At 40.0% G+C, this 16,832-nt stretch overlaps 1 protein-coding gene across 2 annotated transcripts; it reads left to right on the top strand.

Annotated features, from left to right (window-relative positions):
• The first annotated feature begins 5,424 nt into the window (after positions 1 to 5,424).
• tspan31 (tetraspanin 31) lies at positions 5,425 to 15,971 on the top strand. 2 transcript variants are annotated; one of them, XM_040153596.1, is made up of 6 exons: positions 5,425 to 5,655; positions 9,403 to 9,570; positions 11,655 to 11,735; positions 11,859 to 11,999; positions 12,396 to 12,506; positions 13,967 to 15,971. In XM_040153596.1, the coding sequence occupies exons 1-6, from the start codon at positions 5,593 to 5,595 to the stop codon at positions 14,039 to 14,041; spliced, it is 639 nt and encodes a 212-aa protein (XP_040009530.1). In that variant the 5' UTR covers positions 5,425 to 5,592; the 3' UTR covers positions 14,042 to 15,971. The 2 variants fall into 2 exon arrangements, with proteins under 2 accessions (XP_040009530.1, XP_040009531.1); XM_040153597.1 differs by having other exon boundaries at positions 12,747 to 15,971.
• Positions 15,972 to 16,832: the final 861 nt, after the last annotated feature.

The following is a 16,832-nucleotide window of genomic DNA, read 5'->3' as shown; positions in this document are numbered from 1 at the left end:
GACGGGTGTCTCTTTCTCTCTCTCTCACTCTCTCTCTAGACCACAAAAGTCAGCGCACAAACTGTGTGTCTCAGTTTCCTCTGCAGGTTTGAACCGAGCTGAATTCACTTCCTTATTTCAAACCATAGTCTTCACTGTACGCTCGGCTCTGACTGCTGAGGCAATCGCCTAAATGTAATGTCATAATTGCCACTGGTAATGGTAAAATAGTATAAGAGCATCACAACCTGTGACACTATTATGACAGCTGATGCGTTTTAGTGTCACGTTGACGCTGGGTTAGAGGACACGGTCGGTCTTTTTTCATATGTCATTGTTTTGCTGACACGTTGGCCCATGTGAGCAGCTATCCACTGCTGTCATTCGTATTGGCCATACAGAGAGGATCACATGTTCGATTACTTCAGGAGCTTCATTTGCACCGTTCCCCTGACCAGTGGACCCGCATTTACGGTTATCAATACACACGGGGAATAGCACCGAAAGCACGCGTATGCCCGTGGAAGCCCAGCATCGATGACGTTGTGACCTCGGCCGTGTTGTCATAATCCCTACTGAGCCGGTTTACAGGAGGCCCCCTTCTCTAGGCCGGACCTCACGTACCCTCCGAGTGTCTTTAAATCCAGACCTCATATGTGCATTGCGTATCTCCTGGTGCTAACCTACCACAGCTGGCTCCAACTGGCTCGATTGCCAGCTTCATGTGAAACTGCTCAGCTGTCCAGGCACCATCGATCTGCTGCGGAAGGTACATTTACTCAAGCACTGTGTTTAAGTACACTTCTGGGGTACTTGTTTTTTACCTGAGTTTTTGCATTTTCTGTGGCTTTACCTCATAACAGAGGGAAAAAACATGGAAACCTCAGGAAGGGCAACAAAGGAGGGATCCCTCTTCCAGGACAGACAGACATGCAATGGATGTCGTGTTTACAGAGTGGAGCACATAGTAGATTTACAGTGTGGACAGTCAGGATGACAAAAATATAGACTGTAAACATATACGTATGAAGACTTAGACTATATTGTTTTTTGCAGATCATGATTTTACATAAAACCACATGTGATAAGCTCATAAAATACAATTTAGTGCTACATGTTAAACCAGTGGGTCCCTACGTTTTTTGGCTTGTGACCCCTCACAAAAAAAACCCAGGGTCCAGTTGGGGGCCTCTGTCCACCTTCAGACGTCTATGAGTTGTTGGCAGTTCCATCAACAGGACCTTTCCCCTCTCAACTTCTCCCACGGTTTGGATTAATAACTGTTCAAACTATGGAATAGGCCTAATTTACAAAAAAAGGCAAAAATTAAAAAAAAAGGAAAAAGGTCGAACAGATTCATGTTACACAGCTTCGTTTTTTCTTCTTTCTTCTCCCATTAATCATATCATGACCCCTCAGATTTATCTGGTGACCCTTTGGAGGGTCCTGCCCCCTAGGTTGGACTGCCACTGGACTAAACCCAACTCGATCAACTAGCTCCAGGGTCTAATAATATGATATATGTTAATATATCAGTCACGGGGGCCAGTGCTCTTCAGAACGAACACTTGCTCATAATGCTTTTGTCTCAGTAAAAGTTTGAATGCGGGACTATCGCTATTTTTTTTTTTTAAATGTTGTATTTGTACTTTTACTGAGGATCTGAATACTTCTTCCACCGCTGCCATCAGTGTTCATCCAGTTCTACTTTCCATGCATGAACAGTGTCCCTTGTCCCTGTCTTACCTAAGAATAAAAAAATGGTTTTAATATGAACTTCCACGTGTTCAAGAGCACAAGCCAGTCTTCAGGGTCGTCAGGGGGCCGGCCCACTCAATAAATGATGTTTCTTTGAGTTAAGACATCAAGAACTATGTACTATGTACATGTGTTAGTATCTTATGCACTTTGCAACTTTGGCATAGACAGACAGACAGACAGACAGACAGACAGACAGACAGACATCTGTAAGAGCTCATAGTACCTTACTACCCCATTAGAACACTGGGCTCCCAGAACTCAGGCTTGCTTGTGGTTCCTAGAGTCTCCAAAAGTAGAACGGGAGGCGGAGCCTTCAGTTATCAGGCTCCATCTACTGTGGAACCACCTTCCAGGTTGGGCCCGGGAGGCAGACACCCTCTCCACGTTTAAGAGTAGGCTTAAAGGCTTCCTTTTTGATAAAGCTCAGAGTCAGGGCTGGTTCAGGCTTGGCTTGAACCACTCCCTAGTTTCGCTGCTAGAGGCCTAGACTGCGTGGGGACTTCCCATGATGCACCGAGCACCTCTCTCCCTCTCTTCATCTCCATCAGTACGCATTCATATCCCATCATTGCTCGTTACTAACTTGGCTTCTTCTCTCTCCCGTAGTTTTGTTCTCTCTCGTCTCTCTCCTCTCTCTTCCTGTCGCTTTCCGCAGGTGTTTCTGCCCCTGGGGCTGCAGAGTCTGGATCTGTGACTGCAAACCACCTACTGCCCCCCTGATCCTGCTCAACCCCCACTGCTACAATTATTATCATTATCATTATCATTATTATTATTGTTATATTTAGTTTTATTAGTATTATTATTCGCCCTATTATTATAATTATTAGTTTCTCTCTCTCTCTCTTTCTATCTCAACCCAGCCGGTCGAGGCAGACGGTCTCATGGGGGAATGTTGGGTCTCTGTAAATATAACTATAACAAGTCCGGTCTGGACCCGCTCTATATGAAAAGTGCCCTGAGATAACCTCTGTCATGATTCGGTGCTATATAAATAAAACTGAATTGAAATTGAATAGATAGATAGATAGACAGATTGATAGAGAGATAGACAGATAGACCGATAGACAGACAGATAGATAGATAGATAGACAGATAGATAGATAGACAGATAGACAGATAGACAGATAGATAGATAGATAGATAGATTTATGTATAGTATATTGGCTTGTATTTCTATTGCAAGGAGTTTCAGTGGAAGGCTCAGATGAATGTTGAAAGTAACTTTACGCATTTAAAATCATTGCGTTAAAAATTAAACATTAACCCAGTTAAATATCGCACCGATGCAATATTGGGTAAACTGTACCCAGTACCCATGGGGTGTTGTGACCCAGTGTTCATGTTATTTATATATTTCTGCTGGGCCACTGGATCAAAACAACCAATTGTCTTGGATGATTTTCTACCCATGGGTACTGGGTAAATTTAACCCATTACTGAATATAATGCAGATACAGGAATAGGTAATGATATGTAATATTTTTCTGTGACAGATTTTTATGTTTATTTTGCTATGACTTTTCTCAAATCCATCTGCTTTTTTGTCTCGTGAAATACTGGACACTTTTACCTCTTCATTGTGGCTTTTTAAAGAGCAAGGTGTGAATTGTCCTTTCTTTTGTTCTTTCTCTTGTTCAGTATTCATAGAGCCGCTCCATGTGCCACTGGGACAGGCCATTACAGACTGCGCTCGGCTTTCTGAACTCTAGCTTTAGTAGAAAGTTAGAAATAAAGATGTTATTTATATTTAGTGTAAATAAAATTGTAGTGTAAATCTAAATTTTAGCAGAATTAAATTCATAAAATATATAAAATGAATAATAACAGTTTATTATTTATTTATTAAAAGCATCTTTTGCCAATAGAACAAACAAAACAAAAAAACGATAAATAGGTACAGACAAGATTTAAAAAACATCTAAAAAAAAAGGTCATAAATCAAAATTACTATATAAAGCTCAAGTTTTCACAGCTCTGGAGTTTGTAATGTTGCTATAAATAAATAAGATTAATGACATACATTTTCCGGAAATTTCATCAGTTTAAATGCCAAATAGCGCACATTTAATTCTCAATTTGAGAGTCTGCCTTCGTTAAGGTTATTAAGGGCATACCAAAAGAGTCGACCCAACATTGGTGAGTTATAGTTTCGTCTGTGTTGTAACAGAGCAAACAAAGAGGGTCGGTAAAGGAAAGATTTAGGAGGTGACTGCATTATTAATAGGCTCCTTCTGATTATATCTAATCTACCACCAAATAATTTGCCAAACGTGAGGGATTTCTTTCACCACTCTGTTAATTACTTAATCACATGCACGCTTAATCACAAGGGAAAGTTTTTAATGGCAAACAATGAATATTTATCGTGCGAATTCTCCGAACTAGAAGAGTTCACCACTGTGCACACAACAGCACCGGAGATGCAGATACTGCAGTTTAATAAAAGCATTCGTGTGCCCAGGATGTGATTATCGCATGTGATGGATCCAACAGTACTGCTGACACTGGTATCGATACTCAACACAACTCTGTAGTATTGATGACTTTGGGGATCGGTCTGCCCACACCTACTTCTCAGTGAAGTATGCGGGGACGTGTTGTCCAGTAGTTAAACCTCTGAATGTGGATAATTCCAGGAGGGAGAGTGGGTGGATGTGTTTTTAATATTTTTTTTAAAATAGTAAATTAACTTTTTTGAGGAAAAAACCATTTCAGACATAATTTATTATTCATTCAGAGCACAGCATACCTTTGAAAATGACCGAAGTAGCAGAGTAACATCTATGCAGTAGAGTTCAGACACTCTTCTCACCTTATTTGAAAATAAAGATTTTCTGTTTAATATCCATGTTTTCATTGTTGGAAATTAAACAAGTACATTTACTCAACTACTTAAGAATAATTTTGAGGTACATGTACTTGGTAAGTACATAAGCATTACAAGTACCTTTACTTTCGATACTTTCGATAGTCTACATTTTCTGAAAGTAGTTCTGTACATGGATGGACTAGATGCATAATGGCTATCAACAGATGCAAAACGGCCGCAAATTAACACAAAAGCAACTACAAAGAGACGCAAAACGACCACAGAGTTACACAAAACACCTACGAAGACCTGCATAGTAACCACAAATAGATTCATAACGACCACAAAGAGATGCGAAACGACTGAAAAAAAGACAACACAACCACAAAACAGACTCAAAACTACAATGAAGACAAACAAAAGGGTCACAGAGAGACGCAAAAAAAAAAAACTACAGAGAGACACAAGCAAACACAAAAAGAAAATAAAAACAACTACAAAGAGTCGGTGCAGTTTGTAGTTGTATTGTGTTCCTATGTAGGAGGGGTGGAGGGCCTTCTAATATTTTACATGTGTGTGTCCAGGGTCTCTTTGCATTATAATCTGTCCATGCTTCTTACTTAGGATCTCAATGGAGTATTTTTACATTGTTGTACTTGTACTTTTACTTAAGTAAAAGAACTTCTGAGAACTTCTTCCACCGCTGCATGTTTTCTCCTTTCTATGGCGGTAAACTAATTATTATTATAATCATTGTCATAAATACATTAGCAGGTTTGTTGACGTGTTCCTGCTCTACGATTGATCCAGATGTTCTGCCTTAGAGCGACGACGTGACCACGCCCTGACGTCGCGCGTAGCGCTGACGCAATCGATCACGCCCTCTCCGCCGAGCAAAAACACCAGAGTCCAGACTTTAGCGTTGCCCAGGGCCAGAAGACGCTGATATTTTTTTTTTTGGTTTTGTTTTTAAATTAAAAAAAAAAAAAAAAATTGTCCCATTCACGAACCTGGCTCAGTCGATAGAGGAATTTTCGAATATGGTCTGTGGGGGTTTCACCTGTTCCAAAAATGCGCTCTGCTCCCTGAATGTGGTTTACATGGTGAGTGAACAAAATGGATCATCATGCTAAGTTTCAGCTAGCCGCGTTAGCTTTGGCTGACTAGCGCAGTGTTAGCAGGGATATTACTGATGGTTTCGTCTTTTGCCTCACATGCCTCTGTTTTCTCTCTGCGGGTGACTAATGGTATGTACTCTGTTCTGTTAATTACATATAAAAAAAAGTTGACGTTTGGTAGCGTACGTTAGCTGACTAGACGGTAATGTGGAAAGTAGCACTCCTAGCGCTTTAGCCTCTTAGCTATCGCCGTTATGAGACGGTCCCATTAGCCGGGAGGCCAGCTGACCTAGAATTTCAAACTGACAAGCATAAATGGTTCATCTTCCACGTCCGCTCTCTTATCAGTCATCCGGGTTTGTCAGAACAAGATTTCATCAGCTCCTCTGTGTGTGTGTGTATGTGTATGTGTATGTGTGTGTGTGTGTGTGTGTGTGTGTGTGTGTGTGTGTGTCTGTCTGTCTGTCTTGTTTGTTTGTTTGTTTGTTTGTTTGTTTGTGTCTCTGTGTTTGTGGCTTCAGCTCGGTTAACATAAACTCCCTGTAAACTGGTGTTGAAACGGGGCTCAGAGATAAAGGAGCCCCCGTACTAATGAGATCCAGTGCTATTTTTTTTTTAACTTCTTCATATGCAGCACTCTGCAAAAGTTTAAGGCACTAAAACTGGGTATCTGCAGGTCTCGAAAAGTCTTTAAAAATCACTTTCAGTTTCCTAAAAGAAAATACTTGAAACGCCTTTTAAAAACTCTAACTTTTGGTTGCATTTTGTAGGCAGTAACAGAGAATATTTTCATAGGGGATTTTAGCAAAACCTGGGTGGAAAGTCCCTAGTACTATGGTTCCAGATCTCTGACCTTAAATTAATAAATCAGATTATCCAAATTATTTTTTTATCAAGGTTCAGGTTGTGTTTGATGATTAATTATATCATTAGGAATATGGCAGGAAATAATGGAAAAAATGTGAAATCAGTGTAAATAATTTCACATTTATTTGACATTGTAATTGTACTCGGTAAATAATTCTTGGCTATATCGTCCCCACTGGTTTGCATTGATATCTTTCATGCTTTGGTCTTTATTACTGTGAAAACAGGTATTGGATTGCATTCAATGTGATATTAAAAATGTTTTTAAAAGTCCTAAATTTAGCTTGAAGAACCCTGCAGAAACGGATTGCTTTCAAAAATAACACCGTGAATAGTTTTTCATTTAACGAAATACAAAAAATATAAAGTGCAGGAAACAGAAAAAAACTAAACACCTAACGTGCCGTAAACCTTTGCACTGTACTGAATGTGAATGAGGTGGACAAAATGTTAGACACAACTTTTTAACAGTCTATCCAAGCCTCAAAAGGTACCTGATTAAACACACAGTCAAGTCAAGGTGTCTGCAGGTCTTGAAAAGTCTTAAATTTAGTCACTGTCACCTAGTATTACAGCTGTGTTTACCCTTTTGTTAACAGTTAGTTGTTCTTGCCCACCCTCTGCCATGTGTTCAGTATTGTTGGTTGATGCTCGCCGGTCATCAACAGTGTGTTAATGCTTAACGGAACTGTCATATTCATTAATGTATATGAAATCGTTTGTGTATTTTTCGAGTCAAAATGCCAAACTTTTGATGGTTTTAGCTTCACGAATGTTATGATTTGCAGCTATTATTTGTATTTTATTGTAGTAAACTGAATATCTTTTTCTTTTGAACTAATAATTAGTTAAAAAAATTCAATTTGAAGACGTCATCTTGGTCTGTGGAAAATTGCGATGGACCTTTTTAACTGTTTTCTGACGTTTCACAGACCAAACAATTACTTGATTAATTCAAGAGAATACTTGTCAGATTAATCAATAACGGAGATAAGTGTCAGTTACAGTCGTTATACTATGGCATGATACTTACATTCAGGGTTTAGGTCAGTACAGTATCTTTATAAAGCAAGCAGTGTTGTTGCGGTTAAATAATTCAAATTTCTGAGCTTATAATCACTGTTTAGAGTTAACTAAAATGAAAAGCGAATGTCTCTGTCTCGTTTTTACAGACCATACTGTACTAAATGTTTAGGTTAGACATACAAAAGATAACTGAACAGATAACTGAGTCAAAAAAACATAGATTTTGTCCATTTTACTCTCTATCACAGAGTATCTGCAGGTCTTTAAAAGTCTTAATTTGCACTGAATTCAGTTTCAAAAATTGAACTTAGAAGATATTAAAAAGTCTTAAATTTAATTTCTAAGTCTTTTCTCTCAATTGGTCGTCTTTTTCTCTTGTTTTGTCCGTTAATCAGTCCAAAACTCAAAGATATGTCATTTTCTATCATATATTACAAAGTTCTCTACATTTTGTAGCATTTTTGCTTGAAAAATGAATGAAACAATTGATTATAAAAATATTTGCAGATACATTTTCTTTGGATGGACTAATCGATTAATTGACTAATCGTTGCAACTCTAAAAAGAGTCATTTTTAATTGGCTAATCCACTCATGTATTTTCTGCTGCTTATTTGGGTCCGGGTCACATTAATTTAATTGATTATATGATTAGGAATGATTGCTATGCTGCTGGAAAATGGGATATGATAGCAGTTAGTTGTGTCTTATATTGTCCCTGCTGGTTTTCTATCACACTTTCATAGTTTGTATGAAAATATTCTAAAACACGTATTAAATTTTAACTTATGTGGTATTAAAAGACATCTTTAAAATTCTATTCTGTATTACCTTCTTTGCACCTCAGCCATGTATGCACTTTGTGAAGACACGGGACGGTCGATAACAACACACACAGTAAGCCTGAGCTCGTTGTCCGGGTCGACTCTGTCCTGAAGGAAACGTTTGAGACACACACACACACACACACACCCGGTCAGAAAAGTAGAAGCGGAGCGTGAGCATGTCACCGATCATGTTGTTGACAGCTGAGTCACTCTAACTGTCTGGAGCGCGGTGCTGAAGCTGCTGTGCAGAGTCGGGACAGGCGGCAGTGGATGACAGCGTGTAAAAAGAGCTTAAACGCCAGATTGACTTTCAATAACTATTTTTTATTATTGAGTAATCATGTGGGTCATTTTTTTCAGCAAAAATGCCAAAAAAAAACTGTCAGACGCACGGATAAAAACAATCGTTTTTATTAGTTGCAGCCCTGATTTCTTTGGGAAGACGTTACCGGCCTTAGGTTAGATCTCATGAGACAAAGGTAAAGTAATAAGTAAATAGTAAATAAAAAAGGCAAGACCAGCGTTGGCAACACAGACAAACAGCAGAAAGAGCTTTCTCTCTGATTTATTCATGAAATTATTTGTAACAGATTTTAGCAGATTATTTTGTAACTCATATCTGTAGTTTGTGTTTGCAAACTGTAACAAGTGATCAAAGAAGAAACACTGACAGTGACCTCAGGGTTTTTAATTGGTTTCACATGATCAAACACAGTAAAAACTGTCCAGGGAGCAGCATTCTTATGACCCAGGGCCACGCGAAAAGGTGTTCACATTAAACCCCAACGTTTAGTCAGCTTGTGTTTTTTTTTTTTTTTTTTCTCTGTGACTTGCTGTGCCTCACCTGCATTATTATATACACTTGAATTTAAATGGGCAAAGAGCTCGAAACGACCTAAATAGTCTTTACAGGGTAAGTGGTGGTGCTGTTAACCGTGTGATAAGCTCTGTTCCATCAGATGCACCCTGCCTCAGCTGACTCTGGGTAACTTCCTTCCCTTTGCTCCCTACAGCTGGTCGGGCTGCTGCTGATCGGAGTAGCAGCATGGGGGAAGGGCTTCGGCTTGGTGTCGAGCATCCACATCATCGGAGGGGTCATAGCAGTGGGCTTCTTCCTGCTCCTCATCGCCATTGTAGGACTCATCGGGGCAATACACCACCACCAAGTGATGCTCTTCTTTGTATCCTTTCACTTTGTTGGGATTGTTGGAAATGTAAAAAATCAGCGACCCTGAGGAGAGTTGGACATCTGCACAAGATGAGGAATTGTGCAAAAAGTGGTCACACGACCTCGGGGATTTAGAAATGGTGTGGATTTTTAAAGCTGGTTAAACAGCAGAGGGATATCCGTTAAAAGATGTGCAGGCCACAAACACTACAAACCTCCCCCACCATTAGAAAAGGTGATGATTGGCAAACAAGCCTGTTGTGGAAACGTTAGTTCAAACCTCAGCAGCAGTCACTCCAGTCTGCCTTTTCAGTCATTACTTAGTCTTTTATAGGAACCAGACTAGCAGCTGTTTGTCGTATTTTTATAATTTATGTGTTTTTTTTTTTGATTATGTGGCACATAGAAGTAACTACAACTGCCAGTACCAGTGTGCATTAGCCAATATGTGCAATACAATCTTTAAAAAAAATTTTTTTTTACAGATTTATTAATATTAATAAAATAAGGATTACAGGCAGAAGACTGAATATAATTCACCATATATAAAGAATGATAGTAATAACAGCCATACCCACCCCATCAACACATACAAATAAAGAAACTGAAGCGATAAAAGTAACAATAACCAGACCAGTCAAAAGGAGGAGGCACTTATTCCGTGTTGATAGATCAATAAGAAGAGTAGGCCAAGTGTACATTGTCATCTTTCCAGCTTCCATATTTCCTACAAAGCGTAGAAATGGTTGTCAAGTGTCCAGGAAGCGAAGACTCTTTCCATTTAGATAAATTAACGGTGGTGAGAAGTGAGCAAAAAGCCAAACACATCAAGTCGACATCTGTAATGTGGCCGCGGATCTCTTACATCCATCACATGTAGGGTCTACATCTCTTATATTTAACCAATTTGACTTTGGACCAGTGAAGAGGATGAGCAGCTTTAAACTGAATAACAACGTGTTGAAGAGAGACTGATGATGTTTTTATTCTTTGAACTGCTCAAGTGTGGAAATCTGCCCCATTACTGATTCCGAGTAGCTCATAGATTTTGCGCATGACTCGTTTAACATCTATTTTGCGCTTACTAAATCCAGAAGGGGGCTGGGGAGGGCAGGCAGGCGAGGAATTAGAATGGGAGGCCATAAAACTTCTGAGCTGCAAATGTCTGCGGAGGTTTGTATTAGGAATACCAATCCAACAGAGAGAGGGATCACATAGTGCTCCTTTAACCATATATCAAAAGCTTCGGCCATTGCTGAAGAGGTGAACATGCAGTTCTTTGATAACGGCGCAGCAAGCGGGATATCATTAAGAGAGAAACAACGTCTGAATCGTTGCCAAATCTTAACGGGGTGCGGCACCACAGGGCCCGATTTGAAATTAGACGTGTATTGTAACAATGGCAGCTTGGTGCATAATAATTTGGTCAAGAGAGGTAGAATGAACAGACGTCTTTTCCACAGTTACCCAGCTGGGGGCAGCCAAATCCTCCCTCAGTCAGTCTAGCAATGACGTTATGTTTACTGACCAGTCATAAAATGGGACATTTGGAAGTGCCACACCTCCCGTTTTACGACGTCTTTGTAGTGTTCTCTCCCTCGTAGCATAAAATGTCGACCTTTTGTGTGACATTGTTGCTTTTGCCTTGTTTCTGCGTGAGTGTTACACCACGTGTCGGTTGCGGAGAGTATGAATTTATTGATTCAGAATTAAACGATCGTTTAGACCCATAACAACCCTTTATTTGATCTATGCAGGATTCACCCCTAAACTGAATATACCCCTCGAACCTGAAATTAAAAGGTGCCTTCTAAGTTTTCTTGTAAATGTTATTTTTGCACTCAAGGTCTGACAAACATGTTGAAGGCCTTTCCCTCTTCATCAGTGGTATTAAATGTATATATTGATAATTATCCATATCGATCAATGTGAATAAAAAAATATTGTGATAATACTTTTCGCATATTGTCATATTGCCCAGCTCCAAGTTGCAATGTAGTATGAAACAGCGGTTTGAAAATGTAGGCGTGTTGTTGTGAATGCGTCTTTTTCTTTTGTGTTGCTGCGCTGTTGTTTTCTTTGACCTCTCGCTCCAAGTACATGGTGATTCTATTCATCGTTTTCCTGTTCCAATTTGGAGTTTCCTGTTCCTGCTTGGCGATGAACCGCGGGCAGCAAGTGAGCGAACTCTCCTACGCTGCATTCATGTTAACATTCATCCAAATACGTTCATGTTACTATAGGAGGTAGGCGCCAGTTTATTATAAATTTTTTTTTCGTCTGCCTTATTTGCTTTTCCAGGAGGCACTTCTGAACTCTGCCTGGGGAATATTGGAAAACAAGACCAAGACAGACCTGGAGAGCCAGCTGAACTGCTGTGGGCTGCTCAATGTGACCAGCAGCCGGACACATTTTGAACAGGATTTCCAAAACTGCCCAGCGGTAAGTCTTAAATAACACGTTTTTCGTCACTACATCCTTCAGTAGAAGAAAAACACTGTTTTCCTTAATGGAAATCCTGCTTGAGGCAGGCACATGAGCACAGTTGCACACTTGAACTGCCGCAGAATTATCTGTATTTTGTGTCTGTGTCATTCAGATCATATGGGCTTTAACTAAAATTTTCAACCGTTCACTTGCGTCACATAAACATCACACTTTTGCACCGTGTTTCCAGCTGCACAGTGTTTCCCTTAACCAGAATCAGTTAAAAGTAGGCCACCCTCTGTAGTTCTCAGAATAGACTTTGGTAGCTAATACTGGCTTGGCTCACAAACAGTTGACTCATTCTGCTCGAGACTAAAGACCTTCTCTTCTTTTATTTGTCTTTCACTCCAGTTATGCAAAAAGGACAATATCTGTTTCACCTGTGGGGATAAGATGCTGAATCACGCAACAGAGGCTCTTAAGATCCTCGGGGGCGTCGGACTCTTCTTCAGCTTCACAGAGGTGAGTGTCCGGTCCTCAAACCTGAGTCTTTCTATCATTCGCCCATTTAATCATTCAGCAACAAGTCTTAAGAGTCCGTGGGTTTAGCGTAATGTTGTACACCGAATGGACTGACGGATGTGCCCACAGACAGTCCACTTGGTGGATAACAAAATCATAATCAATATCAAATAGGGATTTTCCCACCATTTTTTTGTCCAGTAAACACAAATTTGTTTGTTTTTGTTGTTTTTTCTTTAGGTGGGGTTCATCTAAAGATTGTGATTCTTATCTTCAATGATTCTGAATCGCAGATTTTGTTTGTTGTCCGTTGTTAATAACATTATATTTGGAAATGAAAAGGGCAGAACCCAACTGTGAGGGTGCAGCGCAGCACACGCTGGATTTACACTCTGCGCAAGGGGTTAGCGGGAGTCCCGCCATGCGTACCCACGATGCAGGTTTTGATTTGTAGTTTAGCCTGTTGATAAACTGAGTACTGATGCAGATTGACGGTGAGGTACACAAAAAGATTTACAGAACTGGAGTCGCTCTGTCTCGTTACTGAATAAGAGACCAGCGCCGTGCAAGCGGGCAGGTTCGCAGCGTAGTCACGCTGTTAGATGTTGGTTGCTGAAAAGGAAAAGACCACTGAGTTCTTTGTGTGGTCTTCACTCTCAACAAACTCCCCTGGTATCAGAAGCATATCGGAGGGGGGGGGGACACAAGCACCCAGTCACAGTTCTTGCAGTCCCCACGTGGTTTCTCAGCCTACGCCGTGGCCCCAATGTATAGTTACATTTTTTGAGGAGGCGCACGTCAGCTATGCCATAGGTCCATCCTCTGCTCATTTCAAAAGACCCAAGTCCGTTCGTTGTTGTGTATAACAGTGTGTTTTCCCGGTACTGCGTTAACATTGCAGCACAGAGGGCAATCTCAGTTTGTGGGAACTTAAAATTAGTACCAGCAAAGCGGAGCACTGCTCTTTCTTTCCTCTTTGCCCAGAACATGTAGACCAACTTCTGTTTCTACAAAAGACGTTCAGTCTAGTGATGTTGGTCAGTTAATTACACTTTTCTCTCATCGCCCAGACAGAGAGAGGACTGTAACATACTTCTAAATGAATGCAGTTCCATTTTTTAAAAATAAGAAAAAGGCTGTGTACTCTCACCCTCCACTCCGCTGTATTTGTTGATCTTCCAGTGATGTTTCATATTGCATTTCAGCTTATTAACACAAATTGATGACATGACATTCAGTGCACTGGAGGAAGATCCCAAAACTACTTCCCCCCTTTTCTGATAATTCAATTGAGAGTCAGTTTCGAGAGTGATTCCGAATTGTTGAATCAAATCTTGAGAATCCAAAAGGATTCCCATCCCCGACTGGTTCGATTCGCTGCTTCTCCTAACCCCATATCCAAGTGTCTTTGAGCATAATACTGAACCGTGTCTAACCTGTGTAATCCTTCACGATCACAGATCCTCGGAGTGTGGCTCGCTGTGCGCTACAGAAACCAGAAGGATCCACGAGCAAACCCAAGTGCTTTCCTATAGTCTGTCCCACGCACGCAGCGCGGTGCCGTAGGTGCGGTCTCAGACGCACACTGGCACACGCAGATTAATGCACATCTAGAGGCAGACACTCAGGCATATGATACAGAGCCACACCGACCACAACACCACAGAATGGACGAGCGCACACGGCACCTGACAAACACTGAGAAACAAAACGCAGTCGCCTTCACCTGAGACTGAGAAACGACAACAACCTGTCACCTGTCCAGAATTTTTTGCCCGAGCTCAAGCTGGAAGACCTGGATACTTATGTATGAAAGGATGACTTGTAATACCAAGAAGTGCGGCTTGTTGGTATCACGACCCAGCCTTGATTTGAATACCAGATTTCCTGATTGCGGCCTGCTCAGTTTCCAACTATGTAACAAGCAATGAGACATCTCTGCATGTGTCCTACGCCTGCCCAGTCAAACGGCCTCTTCGTTGATTTCATTCCACGCCCCAACCAAATGGCTGTGCGGTGTCCAACAGATCATTTGTATGCACATTGAAATTTTCCTCTTGTTTCTAATGTAGTGCCACCACTTAATGACGCATATATTCCCTCTGGTCAGTGCTATCAGTGACGTGTAAAACTGTAAATCCGAACATGTTCATTGTGATGAGAACGTCGGCTGAATGAGGGGGAAAGAAGGCAAGTACTGGACATGTGGTGTAAAGTAGTTTTTGAAATTGTATGTGTGTGTGTGTGTGTGTGTATGTGTGTGGATTTTTTGTTTGTTTGTTTTTTTGGGGGTGGGGTGGGGGTGGGGTTTCGAGATGCCACAAACGCCGGGATTTAACAGGTTTAGGATGCAAGAATAGATTTTAGGTAGTGTAGTTACTAGACATTCGGGTTCAAATATTTATGAACTGTAACTGAGCCAACTAACTTTTAACAGTCAGCGATATGAGGATGCCAACGGACTGCAGCCTTGTTGTTGTAAATAATCTTTAAATACTGTAGTTCCCAGAAATCACCTTCAATGGGTTTTGCCATGTGTGCTACGCCCCTCTAGTTCAGAGGTTTGCCTGCATAGTTAAGGTCTACGAAGGGCCACGATAATTCACCCTTCCTGTATTTAATATGTTCCTTTGTGTCGCACAGTGATGTTGCTTGGAATAGATTATGGTAGTTAAAAAAATAAAAAATAAAAATAAAAAAAAGTCGATTCAGGTACGTATCATTACCTCTGTGTAACTGGAAGAAATCACAAAAATGTGTAAAAAAAAAATAAAAATAAAAAATAAAAAAAATAATAATAATACGTGCTGATTGATTTGAAATAATTGGGTGAATTTGGACAAAACTGCTTCTTGCAAATCCAATTTTGTTTTTACAGTGTTAATTGTGAAAATGTGCTTTCGGTTGCAATTATTTTGCTTCTTTTTTAATATTTTGAAACAGCTATGCTTTTGTGGAATTATTTTGTCGGGATAATTGTGTTCTGCGTTGCCATCAGCTCTTTTCGTTCATCAGTGTTAAATGCTTTGTAAAGACTTGTTAAATATTTTCAGGATCTATTTAAGTTAAGGTTGATGATGCACACTAGGTTAAAGTTATGTTGTAGTTTTGATGATAACATTTTTAAAGCCTTGCTCGATGTTTGACTTTTCCTGTTGATAAATCACTGCTCACTAATTCTCTCTATAAGATGTTTTTTTTTTTTTTTCTCTTTCGAATTGCTTTTAACTTAAAGGACTAACACAAACCGTAATTACATGTCTTACTTGAACCTGTCAACTTCGCTGATATGGATTTCCTGCTGCTGGTTTGGAGTTGGTGTAAACAAACATTTTGACACATCTTAAGCGTTAAGCATTACGCCATATATTACACCTCACTTTGAATTTGTGTGCACTTGTTATTCAAATGTATCTTGAATTTTTGAGACTTAATTTTCCACATAATAAAATCTCAAATTGGGAACTGTTTTCAGTGAGTCATTGTTTAAGTACACATCCAGTAATGTCTCTTAAAAACGCAACCTTAAAGGTGTAATGATGGTATTAATGTCTAACCTCACTTTGAGATTAATTTATTTTGGGGACAGTTTGAGGCCTGGATACATAATCTCGAAATTGTGTTGCCAGATTTGTAGGGCAGGTCTTGAAAAGTCTTAAAAGCATTGATTGATGTTCCCTTAAAAAAAAGCAAAAAAAAAAGCAAGGGTCTCAAATTATATTTACAAAGGTCTTATATATTTTTCTAGCCTGCTGTAAGCAGTACTGTTGAGCAAAAACTGGCCCAGTCCTCTAAACTTAAATGAATGTTTTTTTGTTTTTTTTTTCCCCGTTTGTTTACATTCATCAATACATCCTGCTGCTTATCCAGGACCAGGTCATGTTCAGTGATCGAATAATTACATTATTAGGAATATGCCAGGAAGTGGTGACAATGATGTGAAATAAACCTAAATCGACATTTATTTCAGGAGTCATCATCCCTACTGGTGTTTTATTGATGTCCGCCCTGGTATGACTGTGAAACAGGTGTAAAAATTGCATCCCATGTGGTATTAAAAATGTCTCGGTGGACCCTGCAGAAATCCTGTACACCTTTTACCACATGATGGCAGTGCAGAGTCTGCAGCTGCAGTTTCTTTCTCCACCATTCACTGTTATTTCAGCGCTTCTCTGACATGGGTAAATACCTCAAGACAAGCAGGGAATTTACATACAGAGATGCTTTTTTCAGTGACTATTGTCATACAGGTTGATTGCACCCAAGCTGAAGGTGGATGGCATCGAAATGGCAGCTGTAGAATTAATCTGCTCAAGCAGTAGGTTT

The sequence above is a fragment of the Xiphias gladius genome, chromosome 18, assembly GCF_016859285.1.
Source record: "Xiphias gladius isolate SHS-SW01 ecotype Sanya breed wild chromosome 18, ASM1685928v1, whole genome shotgun sequence".
Lineage (NCBI taxonomy): Eukaryota > Metazoa > Chordata > Actinopteri > Istiophoriformes > Xiphiidae > Xiphias > Xiphias gladius.
The sequence above is the reverse complement of the archived record's forward strand: the minus strand, read 5'-3'. Positions and strand labels throughout refer to the sequence as shown.